We start from the raw sequence: 14,423 nt of genomic DNA, 5'->3' as shown, positions 1-14,423 counted from the left end.
TCTTTTCAACTTGGTGGTTTAAACCTTTGATATTTCAAACTTATACCATTTGACAGAATTTAGAGTTTGAAATGTCTAGTACATCAGGTTGCGAAGAGATATAGGGATTAGAAAATCAGAGATTGTGGCAAAAACTCAATTCCTTTAATCTTTATTCGATGTCCCGTGAAAAGCTTTCCATGCCAGTGAATTTTTCTGTTCCATATTGCACAGTTAATGCTGCTAGGCACTGCTACTGTTCTTTGCAAATTACCGCGATTTTCGACCCGTCTAGCCCGACGCCTATTGCCAGTCTTCCCCATCACAGGGAAATAGAGGGTGTTTTCTGCTGCAACTAACCTTTTTGCTGTACGATTCCTTAGAGATGAAAAGTCCCAAACCCTAACTGTATTGTCAACACTGCAAGATATCAAAATATCTCTGAAAAAAAATCATTTTTGATCAAACATCATAATAATAAATAGAACTTAATTCCAAGCATGCTAAAACAAAGCCGATCAAATAATTTTTCTGATCCATTAAATCTTTCTAGATATTGTATTTTGAGTTGTACTTTGGCCAATTTGAATACATGAGGATTGAGGGGGTCTTAATTTTTAGAGAAATCTTAATGAAATTTTCCATATGGGCAATGGGCATCATTTAGCAAACTAAAATAAAAAGGGAAAACACTATTTCTCCCTCCCCCCCCCCCACTTCAACTCTTTTTCGCCCCCCTTCTGTTATAGCCCTTTAGTTTTTAACTGCTGTTTTTCAAGTCTCTATTTTTCATCGTATTTTGAAATAAAAAATGGTGACAGAATTTTCTGTTTTCAAAAGTATTTACATTTTTTCAATTTCGACATTTTTTCCAGGGAACAGTTTTCAATTTCGACCTTTCCTTGGGGTTATGTTGCCACATAAATTGTCGAAGAATTGAGAATAATAATAAAAAATATGAGCCTAAAAAATAATTTGTGAAGAAGGGGGGGGAGGGTGAAAAATAGTAAAGTTCAACAAAATATATACCCCTAATAAATGGTTAAGCTTAGACTAGAGAATATCTAGATGTTAACCAACCTTTCGTAATGAATATCTATGTCTGTAACCCAGTGAATATGTCCGGTAACAGTACATAAGCTATCACGTGACATCCAATTCCAAAACCTAGAAATTATGTAACATTTGCAGTACTGTTATGTATCAGACATTTAAGGTTCAATAAAGAAAAATTTAGAAAATTACTAATTAGACTAAATAGACAATAGACAATAGACATTAGATATTCTTAATTTTCAGAAAGGAATTGAGTCAAAAACTCTGATTTTTCTAATTCCAGTATCATGGCAACCCGAGGTCACGAATTATAAATTCTGTTAGATTAAATAAACAAAGTTTTAATTATCAAAAGTTTACACCATCAAGTTGTAGAGATAAAAGGGATTAGAAACTTTAAGTTTGTGTCAATTACTTTGTTATGTCCACATTAAATTTAAAAAAAAAAATTTTTTGCGATTACCTAATTGTTGAATCATCACTGCAAGAAATCACCCAGGGATACCTAAATAAATACAATGTTTGAGTTATTAAATTATTAAAATAATTTAAATATGTTTAACTTACACTTTATGAAAGATGACTTTTCGTACATAATCTAAATGTCCTTTGAATACAACAGTACACCGCTGTGTTTCATAATTCCATACCTAAATAATAAACAGATTTTGGAGCTCAATTACATTTTTGATGATTTAACGTTTTTCGGTTGTGTCTTTTAAACCCTTCATATGTGACTCTGACTATTTTTCAGCTGAAAACCGCAAGATGAAAAAAGTTTAAGTTGTGCGGAATAAACTAAAATGGCATTGAACTTAGATTGAAAGAACAGAGAAGAAGTGGATATCCAAAATACCAATGAAAGAACAGAGAAGAAGTATACTAAAGGGTGATAAAAAAATAAATAAAAAACATTTCACACTTTTTTCTCTCAGAGGGTTAACTATTGACTGATCTTAATGTCTCTAGGATGGTAGGACTATTAAAAAAACAACGTCAACTTTGTTCAATTATCCCGACTAAGTTGATAAGGAGGGTCACTTAAAATTTTGTTGATAGTCCCTTTAACTCGTGATTTATCATAATTTAACTCGTGATTTATCAAACTTTAACTCGTGATTTATCATACTTTAACTCGTGATTTTTCCCTTTAAATCGTGATTTATCATACTTTAACTCGTGATTTATCCCTTTAACTCGTGATTTGTCCCTTTAACTCGTGATTTATCCCTTTAACTCGTGATTTATCCCTTTAACTCGTGATTTATCATACTTTAACTGTACAGTCATCAGATCCAGTGAGAAACAATGAGAGAGTAGGGTGGAAACTGATGCTTCGAACAGGACCTGTAAAAAAACCGATTTTTTAGTATTTAAGTATGTATTTTTAAGTATCAAGTTTAAAGAAAAATTCAGTTTGGTATACATTTTATAGATATTTGGAAGAAGAAAGGTATGGTAGACCAATTGTGTAACAAGGCAAATTAAGAAAAAGTGATATACCATAATTTAGTTGTATAATGAACACTGAACAGGTACATTTTTCATCAATCTATTTAAAGTTTTGGTGATTTAGATTTCAATGTACTCCACGACCCCGATATAAATGTATGTTCAAAATTGTTCTATCTTTGCAGCACAGCCATAAACAATCAAAGGGTATATTCTAAATTATCTGAATAAAAACAATAGAAATTGAACAAAAGAAAAAATGAATCAAAATTTAAAATTTTATAACCCTATACTTTTCATTTCTAGCCCCTGCAATTTTGCATCCTGTAGCCCCTGTAACTTTTCATTCGACAGCCCGTGTAATTTTTCTTTCTGTAGCCACTGTAATTTTTATATTCTGTAGCCCCTGTAGTTTGTGAAACGATAGCCCCTGTATTTTTTCATCCTTTGGTCCATGTAATTTTCATTTGATAGCCCGCGTAATTTTTCATTTAATAGCCGCTGCAATTTTTTATTCGACAGCCCCTGTAAATTTTCATTCCATAGCCCGTGTTATTTTTCATTTGTTAGCCCTGTAATTTTTATTTCTGTAGCTCCTGTAGTTTGTCAAACGATTTTTCATCACTTAGTCCCTGTAAATTTTCATCCTTTGGTCCCTGCAATTTTTCTTTCTGTAGCCCTGAAGTTTGTCAAACGAAAGCCCCTGTAATTTTCATTCTTATAGTCCATGTATTTTTACATCCTTTAATCCATAGTCCCTAGAATTTTTCATTCTGTAGTCCTTGTAATTTTTCATCCTTTAATCCATAGTCCCTGTAATTTATATTCTTAAGTCCCAGTAATTTTAATCCTTAAGTCCCTGTAATTTTTCATCCTGAAGCCTCTGTTTTTCATCATTTAGCCCCTGTAATATTATCGAAAAAAAACTTTACAAAAAACAGTCACCAAATTTACCTGCATGAGTTTTTAAATCCAGCCTTTTTTCTTGTGTTTCATAATCGTTTATACTAGCATACCCACTTCTACAGATTACAATTTAATTACAACAGGAAATAACTTGAATTATAAAAAGACACGTGGATTTCTACTTTTGTAAATTTTTAAGAATATTTGTCGAACCAAATTTGATTACAATACAAGTTTTGCACAAAATAACGTTTAATTTTTATGCATAATTGATTCTTTATTGCTGAATTTAAATTTAAAAAAAGGTGAATTCGTTAAAAACCAATACATATAACTACAGGTTTACCCACAAAAACCAATACATATAACTACAGGTTTACCCACAAAGGATGAGATTATAAAGACGACCGTAAACTCTTAAAATGAGACGAAACCAAGGTTAAATTATATTTTTAACCATAAAAATCGTCTCTGAAGTCTCATCCTTTGTGGTTAACCCTGTAAAATGTGTATTAGTATCTCATAATAACCATGAATTTTTGTACCAAAAAATCATTCTCAAATTTTCGCCGATTTTTCTTTAGAAATTGGTGCATTTTTTTCCGGGCAACTTTGCTAATATTGGGCCAGATCGGGTTTGCCGATTTGGCGTTGATTGGATGCCAACGAACAAAGACAGAGACAAGCCGAATATATAAAGATGAGTATAAGTGCATAGTTTAATGAATTGCATCCCTAAATCCGACTAAAATCCAAGGTCTGGTAGAATGAATATCATTACACAGTACACCACTTTCTTCCAAACTATACTTCCAGTACATTTTGGATCTGAAAATTAGTTACAGATAAATAATTTTAAAAAAATATCTACTTCTACCAATAAAATAAAATCAGCCTCAAATCATATTTCTAAATAGTGTTCTTCCTGTTTATGAAGCTGTACAGACCACGTGCTTGATTGGTTCCAATTACAGTCGCTAATTCCGCCTCACTTGCTCCCGCCACACCGCGCACACTTCCAAACCGGGTTAGCAAACTTCTCGCCGATTTTTCTTTTACATTTGGAAGATTTATGAGCGCCAGTAGCATCTCCTTTTCTACCTGGAGCCCACTCAATTTATCGGTTTTTAAAGGGTTCTTGAGTCGAGTTGAGACCTTAAATCTTTCTAGAATTTGTGGAATTTGATCCAAACTGTCGATCGGAATTATCGGAATACTAAATTCCAGAACAGACAAGCTTTGGACTTGGTCGAAGTATGGTTGGGAGAGATCGCTTGAGTGAAAGAGTAGTGTGGGGATAAGACCCAAAGTCGGGTTATTGTTCACCAACTTGTAGAACCTAGCCAGCATCTTCTGCACGTTGTCCACCCCAAGCACAATGTCAGCCTCGCCCAAGTACATTACTGAAACCAATACACATTACACAGGTATTTAATTTCTGTATACTTATAGTGAACAATGTACAATGTACATTGTACATCCATTAGCAGGCCCATATCTAGATGTGTTTGTAGTAAAAATTTCTGTATACTTATAGTGTACAATGAACAATGTACATTGTACATCCATTAGCAGGCCCATATCTAGATGTGTTTGTAGTAAAAAAGAACTTATTTAACATTTAATTTATTTCAACGCCCCCTTTCTGCCCTTACGGCATTGTATATTCTAAAGAATATTTCTTAACGAACATGATACATACCTTTATTTAACTCAACGAGGGAGGGAACCCCCGGACGCCATGAGTTTCTGCTATGCAGACAAGAGCCTCACAGATTTGCTAGGCAGACCAAGCCTGCGCTGTGCAAAACAGCTTTTTTAAATTTGGTTTTATGTGTAATGCAAAATGGTAACACATTTTGGCATAAGAATTTTACAAAGATTAGATTTATTTATTGATTGTCATGATTAGAAACAAATATAGACTCGTGTAAAACTTTAAACATTTCTTATGCAGAAAGGAAGATATTTAAATAAATATTTCTGGATTAAACTTAGTTTGTTTTGTTGTAATCTTTGATTTAAACAATACCTTTTTTTTGGAAAATGTTAAATTTAAAAAAATTATACAAATTTTCTAGATTTAATTTGAACTACAAAAAAAGGTATTGCTTAAATCAAAGATTATAAAAGATGAAATGAAATTCAATTCAAATTTTTTCTCTAAATATTCTTATTTTCATGTAAAGAATGTTTAAAGTTTTATATACCACTTTATTAGTTATAATTAGGAACTATTTAAGATAATTGATAAATATTGCTCATCTTTGAGAAACCTCTCATGCCACTGTGTCAACAAAAAATTTGTTAGCATTTTTCATTACACATAAAAATCAAGATGTAAAAAAGCTGTTCTGGATGGTGGAGGCTCGTTCACTGCATAGCTAAGGCTTGGTCTGCATGCGAAGGCATGGTCTGCTAAGTGGAGGCTCGGTCTGCCTAGAAAATCTAGGAGGCTCGTGTCTGCATAGCAGAGGCTCATGGCGTCCGGGGGTTCCCTACCCTGAACAACCCAGTGGCTGCTTTTTATGGTGGGGTGGGGGCATCCTTTGACAAGTTTAAAGGTCATCCTCTCCCTTGAAACTTTAGAAAACTCTCCCACCCCCGGGAAAAAACATGACCAAATTTATCCTTGCGTTACATACGAGATCCATGTACAAAATTGATAGGAGGGAGGGGGGGCCGGGGTCCAAAATCGTGTACTAGGGAATAATGATTTTTCTCCCAAATCATCAAAAATTCTGAAAAATATTCACCCCGGCATTGAAGTATAAATATCCTGCCTCTGTGGAATGTAGATGGTTGAAAATCAACGTTTTCCTCGGTATAATGAACTTGGAAATATTTTTGAAGATCGGCAGACACCTTACTTGATCTCCATTTTACATTTACTTGAAAATCGAGCTTTGTTAAAATTTCAAAATTAAAAAGATAGGTGAAGAAAAAGCAATTGAGAATAAACTATTAAGAAAGTTTCAGATGAGTGGTTTATTTTCGAACCGATGATCTGCGGATTAGATTAACTCATGTCCAGCTCAAGCGTTGTAGATAAGCACTATTTCGCACAAAAGTTTTAACCTCAAAACAAAAACTGTAATTTTTTCCAAATTTGAGCTCTAATTTCCTATACACTGTCCATATGGTAGAGTTGGGGCACCAGCTCCTGCAGGCTGAAAATCCTCGGAACTTTTAGAACTGGTTTTGGCCATGTGTGAAGATTCTGGTTTAGCGCCAAAATTCGCCATTTTGATTTGACAAACCTGTACTGTCCTGGATCAAGTTAGGGAGTTTCTGACTGAATTTCACTTTTAAGCATTGCTGTTTACATTCTTGTCTGAAAACTTACTAAATCAATAACGACATGTATTCTATTCATATTGAAAATATATTACAAAATTTAATGTAACGGATAAATTAGGATAATAAAATAATAAACTGGTACTAGAATATATTTTTTATATTAATACTGAACTTAAATTAAGGCACAATTCGAAGATTTTCGCAGATTGTGAAAATTTAACCTACTGTTACAATATCAGGTTGAAATCGAGCATAGTAAAACTTGTAAATGGAAAAGTTGACGTACAAGTAAAAATCTTTCTACTCACTTTATAATACAAATAATAACAACTTATCATATCATATTTAATACTAATACAAAGTTACAAAATAAATTTAACTCATAAAATTGTGAAATTCAAAATACAGTTCAATTAAGGGCGTATACAGGATTTACATTATATTTCCTAGAAAATTACCCCCATATATATTTTATACGCCATTGAAATAATTACTTTATACGCCTAAATTTATGTAAATTTATGAATAGTTGTGTGATCAAAATGCTTCTCAATGTTGTCCAAGTTTTTCCACCACAATGGAAGAAGGTTCTAAAAAATATCAATAAAAATTGGATAAACAAATGAATTATTAAACTATCAATAAGAAAAGTCCTAACCAATATTTGCTATTAATTGACATTCACACAATCACAAGACGAACATTCTTTTTTTAAACATTTATCTCGAGTACAACAGACAGCTTCCAGTTTGTATTCTTAATTCCTCGTTATTTTTATGCATGAATGTCAAAACTGATCGTGCAACTTTTTTTTCTGTTTTAGTGTTAAAAAGCTTTTTTGAAATAAAAGTTTACAAGTGATTATAGAAAAGATTTTTTAATCGACAACTTTTCTTATTTCAAATTTTTGTGTGCATTTATGCTGTTTAAAAGCTTAATATAAATCAAAATTGAAATCAAAAGGCGTCTTCATTATATTTATATAATCGCCTACCACCGTATAACCTATATGAATAAAATATATTTTTATGCTATGGTTGCAGACTTTAAAATACCTGTGTGATAAGACGGAACCAAGGTGTAATTTCTCCCCCTGTATTCTCAACATGGTTCAAGAACTCAGGGAGTTTATCTCTTGACACCCATTCTATCTCACTGACCTTGGTTAAATATACAAGGTTATTCAATAATAATAAGCTATTAAAGGATTGTTGTTGTAAAGTCAGTAGAAAAAAGGGCATGTCGATTCACAACGTACCCCTTTAAATCTGTGTGTGATCAATAAAGAGGAGGAAATATAGCCTTGAAAGTGTTGGGTTCTGAAATTAAAATCTGCTGCAATTCACCTTTAAGGTGAAATCAAAAATGAAACCGTACCACTGTGCGTCGGTTTCTCATATTTTCTTGGTCAGACGCTTAGGATCCATTTAATTTTAATGCGGATCCTGGATCCGCACTGGAAAAAAATGGATCCAGGTCATTTTAAGATTTACTGTATTTTTTTAACAAAAAATAATTTTAAAATTTTTTTAAAATTTTTTTTCGCTTGTTTTTATCCTGAAACTTAATGAATCATTCAGAAATGAGGAAATTTTATAATCTCTCTTTTTTCAAAAGTTCAGATTTGGGGTTTAGGAGTAAAAAAGTTTTTATTAGCAGTTTTTGGTTGATATCTTACCCCTTGGATCCGGATTCGTGGATCCGCATATTTTTGCAGATCCGGATCCAGAAAGCCAAAATCTTGGGATCCAATGGATCCTAAGCACTGGCGTTAGACGAAGCCGTATTCTTATGGATACCGAAGTGAATCGGAGGATCACTTATAATTAAGTCATTAGTCCCTTAATTAAAGTCTCTTTCAGAGTGAATAATGAAACGATGCATCTTAAATCCATATCATTGTCATAATTTCTGTTTTTTTCAAGAAAGTAAGAAGCTGCAGAAAACCATCAATATACGGGAAAAGATTGAATAACATATAGAATTTTAGTTAGTGCATAGCTTATTCATCCATTTTATTTTGAATCGGATCTCTGGATCCAGGTCCTGCACATTGTAACAATATTTACTGATTTTTTTTAAAAGTTAAATTTTTTTCTGTTTTCCCGCTTATTTTGCTGTTAAAACTTAATGGATCTATTCATTGCACATGTTATGCTAAGTGTTAATCCAGAATTTGCAAGATGGATTAGTGGGAGGAGTAAATTCCTGGGAAGCATTAGTGTTACAAGGCAGTCATAATAAATAAATAATTAAATTCAGAGATAAAGAAGTTTTTGTTAATCTCTCATTAATTTACAATTGAGATTTGGGTTTTGAGAACAACGTTTTTTAGCAGGCTTTGGTTTATTTTTTACTATTGGACCAGAATGCGTGGATCCGCATGTTTGCGGATCCAGAACCAGTGCAGGGTGTCAAAATATTGCGGAGTTTTCTTGATGTACTTGACATATGTTACCTCCTCAGGGTTTGGTATAGTAAGGACATCTCCTCTGTGTAGTAGAATATAATCTAGTTCATGTTCTCCCCAGTCTCCGCTAGATGGTGCTGAATACAGGATCCTTCACAATACCAAAACCTCATTTAAAACAAATGTTTTAACCAGTAAGCGTAACTTTAAGTGACCTTACATTCAAAGAGAGGTATCCCCGATTCACATCGGTATCTTTGTCTGATCAAGCATGAATTAGATGTTTTGGTTTCTTTTTACTGTTAATTTTCATTTGCGATTAAGCGATGCGAATCAACCAAAAAATCAAAGTAGGCTACTATATTTCAATATTGCACTATACATTAACTACTTTTACCTAGTTTCCTAAAAGCCTCAAGTAAACTGTTTATTAAAGGGACTGTAAGCGTAATTTTAGAGAGAATCAATAACATTTAGCTAACTATTGCATGGGGGTTTTATCAATGATGTCGTAATCTAAAATTGTGATAAAAAATCAGGGTTTTACCTTTTGTTTCCGGTTTTATTCGCGAATTGTAAGAAAATTAATTTTTGGCCGAAAGAAGTCAGTAAATTTTTTTCCCCAGGGCATAGACAAACTTCGCGATAAAACCATTGTCTTTGGGTAAAGTAAAAATGTTTAAAACATGGATAATTTAAAGTTTAATCTTTCTAAACTTTTTGATTTTGTTTCCTGGTTAAATACTGAATGTTTTCCGGGAGCACTTCGCTTTCAGCAATTCCTGAAAAAGTTTCAATTCTATTTATTATTTATAAAAATCAGTGTTGTATATTTTCTTGAAATNAACCCCCCCCCAACCATCTTTCTGAAAATCATATTTTATCCGCAGATGTTGGGTATTTGTATGTGAAACGAATTATTCATTAACTTTTTTTAGCTGAATTCAAAGAACACGAAAGGAAGAGAGTAAATCTATCTAACAATAGTTTTAAATTGCTACGTATGAAGGTTCAATACCTAAAACGTTGTTGCAAATAAACCAATTAACTCCAGGATCTTTCAAACATAGTAAGAGATAATAATAAACATAACATTAAAGGAAATAAAATGTGCTAAATAGCAGAAACAAAATGAACTAAAAAAATTGTATTAATTACAAAACAGAAACAAATGCGTTAAATAACAGAAACAAATTAAAAAAATGCAATATATGATAGAAACAAATTGCATTAAATAGCATAAAAAATTGTATCAAAAAAACAGAAAAAAATTTTACTAAAGTACAGAAGCTAAGTGCGCTGAATAATATAAATGTACTGACCTAACTCTGAGTTGACCTTCCTCTGGGCGGCTAACCTGACCCCCCAGGCGTTCTCCTCCTTCATCTCATCCCCCATCACCAGAGGGTGGGAACAGCACGTGTTCGTCCACATATTCGGAAATGTTATCTTAAAACAAAAAAATTATACTTTCTTTTCACAATCGAAGGTTTTACTTCCGGAATATGTCTGCAATATAAACTTAAAATGTTTTTATTATTTAGAAAAAAATAATTATTTTTTAGAGTGAAAGTAACAAGATTTTAATATCTTCATTAAATTGAGGGCACTGAGTACTTAAAATCTAATTTTCTAATCCCTATATCTAAGAAATCTGATTGTGTAAACCTTGGATATTTTTCAAACTATGAATTCTCCTAGATAGAGATGTATAAAATTCAAAGGTGTACGCAGACAGCTAAAATATGGATTAAAAAATTAGAGTTTGTGGCAAGTAATAAGATCCTTAAAAAAAGCCTAATTAAAAAGTTTCAAAAGGTGCCTAATCCTATACCTTCTCTTAATGGCACTCTTAATGGCACTCCGCTTTTCTTGGGAGTATAAGATCCACCTTACCTTGGTGTCACTCCCTCTTGTAGGAGTAGGCCCCCTTTACCTTGGTGGCACTCCCGTTTATAGGAGTAGGGTAGGTACCCCTTTACCTTGGTAGCACTCCCTCTTGTAGGAGTAGGTACCCCTTTACCTTGGTGGCACTCCGCTTTTGTAGGAGTAGGTCCCCCTTGTTGTTGAATATGAATAAAGAGAATGCACGATGTAGAAGAGAACCTCCCTCAACCATTCTGTGGCAGTCCTTTTTACTCGCCTACAACAATCGTGTTAGTTCGTTTAATAGAAATATTTAATAAAACTTAGAAGATTTCAAAACTGTATTCTGTTCAAGTTTAAATTTGTTTAACTTTTCAATATTTGTATCCTACTACATGATTATATCACTAGTACAACATACAGGGGATATATATATATATATATTGAAAATAATCCCCCCCCGCCCATATGTGAGAGACAAGTTTTAGGATTTTTAATCTGAGAAAATAAATTACTTTTAAGAACTGTACTATAGACCATCAAGAAGTAAACGTTCATTTTAATATTTGTGTATTTTTTTATTATTACTGAATATATGGATTTTACGCAATTCTCTACCATTTTTGTTGAAATAAAAGTTTGAAAGAGGAAAGTAATCGTTCATTTATAGTAACATTTCCAATTCTCCGTGGTACCCTTTTAACCTTTTTCTATGTAAAAAATAATAATTTATCATCCTTTTCTGGCCAAAGTATGCGGATTTAGTTTGCAGAAACAATGACAAAAATTATGTAAGCAGACAAGAATTTTTTCCCTTAGATAAAGATTTGCAGGGTACCGTTGAAAATCGGACATTCCGCTTTAAAAATGTAGGTGACTTAACAATGAATGTACATGATTAAAAGTATCAAACATGGTAAACAGGAGGGACTTGGCTGTTGATACTATTTTTTTCATTTTCTTCCCAAAATTAACCATTTGATGATGGGTTTAAATATGTTTACAGACCCAGATCCAAATTTGTTTACAAACCCGGATCCAAATATGTTTTGAACCGGATCAAATATGTTCACAGAACCGGATCCTAATTTGTTTACGGAACCGGTTCTGACTTACCTGTCCAATTGCTCTGTCTTGTTCATCGACAAGTATGCAGGGTTCAGAGAGTAATGCTTCTTGAACTGGATCTAAACATTTTTAATTGTGGTTTCTCAACAATCTACAAAAGTAACTCCCGCATAATTATAATGTGAATCAAACACTTTTACACCAAGAAAAACGAAAATATCTTCCAAATAATTGAAAAGATAAAGAAACGTAATGAGCATTGCCATCTTTGCATGAACTTCCTTTACAGTTTATTCAATCATTAAAAAAGCTAAATTTGAAACCATATTCTGTGGGAAGAGGAAGGGGACTCTTAGGCAAGTTATAATTAAGATATGCCAAGACTCTTAGTCAAGTTATAATTAAGATATGCCAAGACTCTTTGTCAAGTTATAATTAAGATATGCCAAGACTCTTTGTCAAGTTATAATTAAGATATGCCAAGATTCTTAGTCAAGTTATAATTAAGATATGCCAAGACTCTTTGTCAAGTTATAATTAAGATATGCCAAGACTCTTTGTCAAGTTTTAATTAAGATATGCCAAGACTCTTAGTCAAGTTATGATTAAAATATGCCAAAACTCTTAGTCAAGTTATAATTAAGATATGCAAAGACTCTTACACAAGTTATGATTAAGATATGACAAGACTCTTAGTCAAGTTATGATTAAGATGTTCCAAGACTCTTAGTCAAGTTTTGATTAAGATATGCAAAGACTCTTACACAAGTTATGATTAAGATATGCCAAGACTCTTAGACAAGTTATGATTAAGATATCCCAAGACTCTTAGTCAAGTTATGATTAAGATATGCCAAGACTCTTAGTCAAGTTAAGGTTAAGATATGCCAAGACTCTTAGACAAGTTATGATTAAGATATGCCAAGACTCTTAGTCAAGTTAAGGTTAAGATATGCCAATACTCTTAGTCAAGTTATGATTAAGATATGCCAAGACTCTTAGTCAAGTTAAGGTTAAGATATGCCAATACTCTTAGTCAAGTTATGATTAAGATATGCCAAGACTCTTAGTCAAGTTAAGGTTAAGATATGCCAATACTCTTAGTCAAGTTATGATTAAGATATGCCAAGACTCTAAGGTAAGTTATGATTAAGATATTCCAATAAACATGTTTATTGTAATATTTTGCTCAAAAGCTTATTTTTTTAAAAATTCAAAATATGCTTCCTTATAATAAAAATATCAGGGAATATCACATTCTGAATTTTCAACGTTTTTCCCTTTAAGTGTCAAAATAAAATGTGAATTTAGTGGAATCTGATTGATGAATAGGGGGGGGGGGGGCAATGTTTTCAAAGAATTTCCATCTAAAAAATAAAAAACTCTGACAGGTTCATTCTAAGCCATACAATCAACTAACCTATGGCTGGTTTGGATTTAGTTCCTATATTTCTACCGGAAACCACGAGGTCTGACGGCCATCTTGTATTCGGCCATTTTAGTTTCATCTGCAATATTTCACTTCTCAAGTATTAAAGCAAGATAAGAAGGATTGACGAAAAGGACATTTTGTATTTCCGTTTTATTTTAAAAATAATAAAAAGTTTTCGAGATCGATGTTTATTGTTAGTTTTTGTCCTTCTCGTAAACATCCTTTAAAAAGATGACATCAAAAAAGTCCAAAAATGTTTATCAGATCATTTCTTTTCCTTCCTCTTCTTGACGTCCCAATTATACAACCGTGCCATTGTTACCTAAATAAATAGAGACAAATTATTAAAAAGATATTTTTTCAAAAATAATGTTGCCATTGTATTCCTCTCTTAGGACTACGACATTTTTACTGAGGTCATTTTTGTATACGTCGTTTTTATTTGAGGATTTTTACGCTATGGGAAAAAAATACCCAAGCTTCCATTTGGCTGACCCTAATAATTTAAAAGGAAAACTTTTTTGCGTAGAAAAATGGCTTAAAACAAAATTTTCTGGTTTTACTCTTTAGGGATTAGTTGGAAACAGAAAATATTGCATTGCAAATTCTATTATGAACATCGCTTAGAGATTTCTATTTTGAAACAAATCCCCGAAAATTTGCGTTTTACTTTTCCCTTCAGTTCAGTCTAATCCTATGTGATGAAGTCATTCCCCCCAATCCCTCTTCTGTTGCGAGTACAAAAAAATTGTATTCGCTGAATTTGGGAGGAAATTCACGTTTTTCGGTAAACAGTATGAAAAAGGACGAAAAAAGGATAACACAGTTTATAATTTCTTTTTCAAACTATACCTAACTAAACCCTTCAAAATTCCTACGGTCCTTTTTTCACGAACGCGTTATTTTGTGGGTAACTTTTAATAAGAAGAGTAGAGACTAGAGAGCCTCATTTAG

The 14,423-nt window shown here is 32.6% G+C and overlaps 2 protein-coding genes across 2 annotated transcripts; both read right to left on the bottom strand.

Annotated features, from left to right (window-relative positions):
- Nucleotides 1-40: 40 nt before the first annotated feature.
- On the bottom strand, nt 41-6,283 carry LOC111695088 (coatomer subunit alpha-1). The gene is made up of 9 exons (XM_023464272.1): nt 6,150-6,283; nt 4,129-4,796; nt 3,442-3,509; nt 2,309-2,382; nt 1,603-1,685; nt 1,499-1,540; nt 1,060-1,146; nt 212-420; nt 41-75 (listed from the first exon to the last, which is right to left on the bottom strand). Exons 2-9 carry the CDS (start codon nt 4,212-4,214, stop codon nt 41-43), a joined length of 684 nt encoding a protein of 227 aa, XP_023320040.1. The 5' UTR covers nt 4,215-4,796; nt 6,150-6,283.
- A 541-nt stretch (nt 6,284-6,824) lies between these two features.
- Nucleotides 6,825-13,788, bottom strand: LOC111695103 (isopentenyl-diphosphate Delta-isomerase 1). Its single transcript, XM_023464294.1, has 8 exons — nt 13,458-13,788; nt 12,086-12,156; nt 11,127-11,246; nt 10,426-10,552; nt 9,837-9,885; nt 9,152-9,254; nt 7,749-7,853; nt 6,825-7,283 (listed from the first exon to the last, which is right to left on the bottom strand). The coding sequence occupies exons 1-8, from the start codon at nt 13,543-13,545 to the stop codon at nt 7,203-7,205; spliced, it is 744 nt and encodes a 247-aa protein (XP_023320062.1). The 5' UTR covers nt 13,546-13,788; the 3' UTR covers nt 6,825-7,202.
- Between the last annotated feature and the right edge of the window lie 635 nt (nt 13,789-14,423).

The sequence above is a fragment of the Eurytemora carolleeae genome, unplaced genomic scaffold (genome assembly GCF_000591075.1).
Source record: "Eurytemora carolleeae unplaced genomic scaffold, Eaff_2.0 scaffold198, whole genome shotgun sequence".
In the NCBI taxonomy this organism is placed as follows: Eukaryota; Metazoa; Arthropoda; class Copepoda; order Calanoida; family Temoridae; genus Eurytemora; species Eurytemora carolleeae.
Note: the sequence above shows the minus strand (reverse complement) of the source record. Positions and strands in the feature narration are given on the sequence as shown.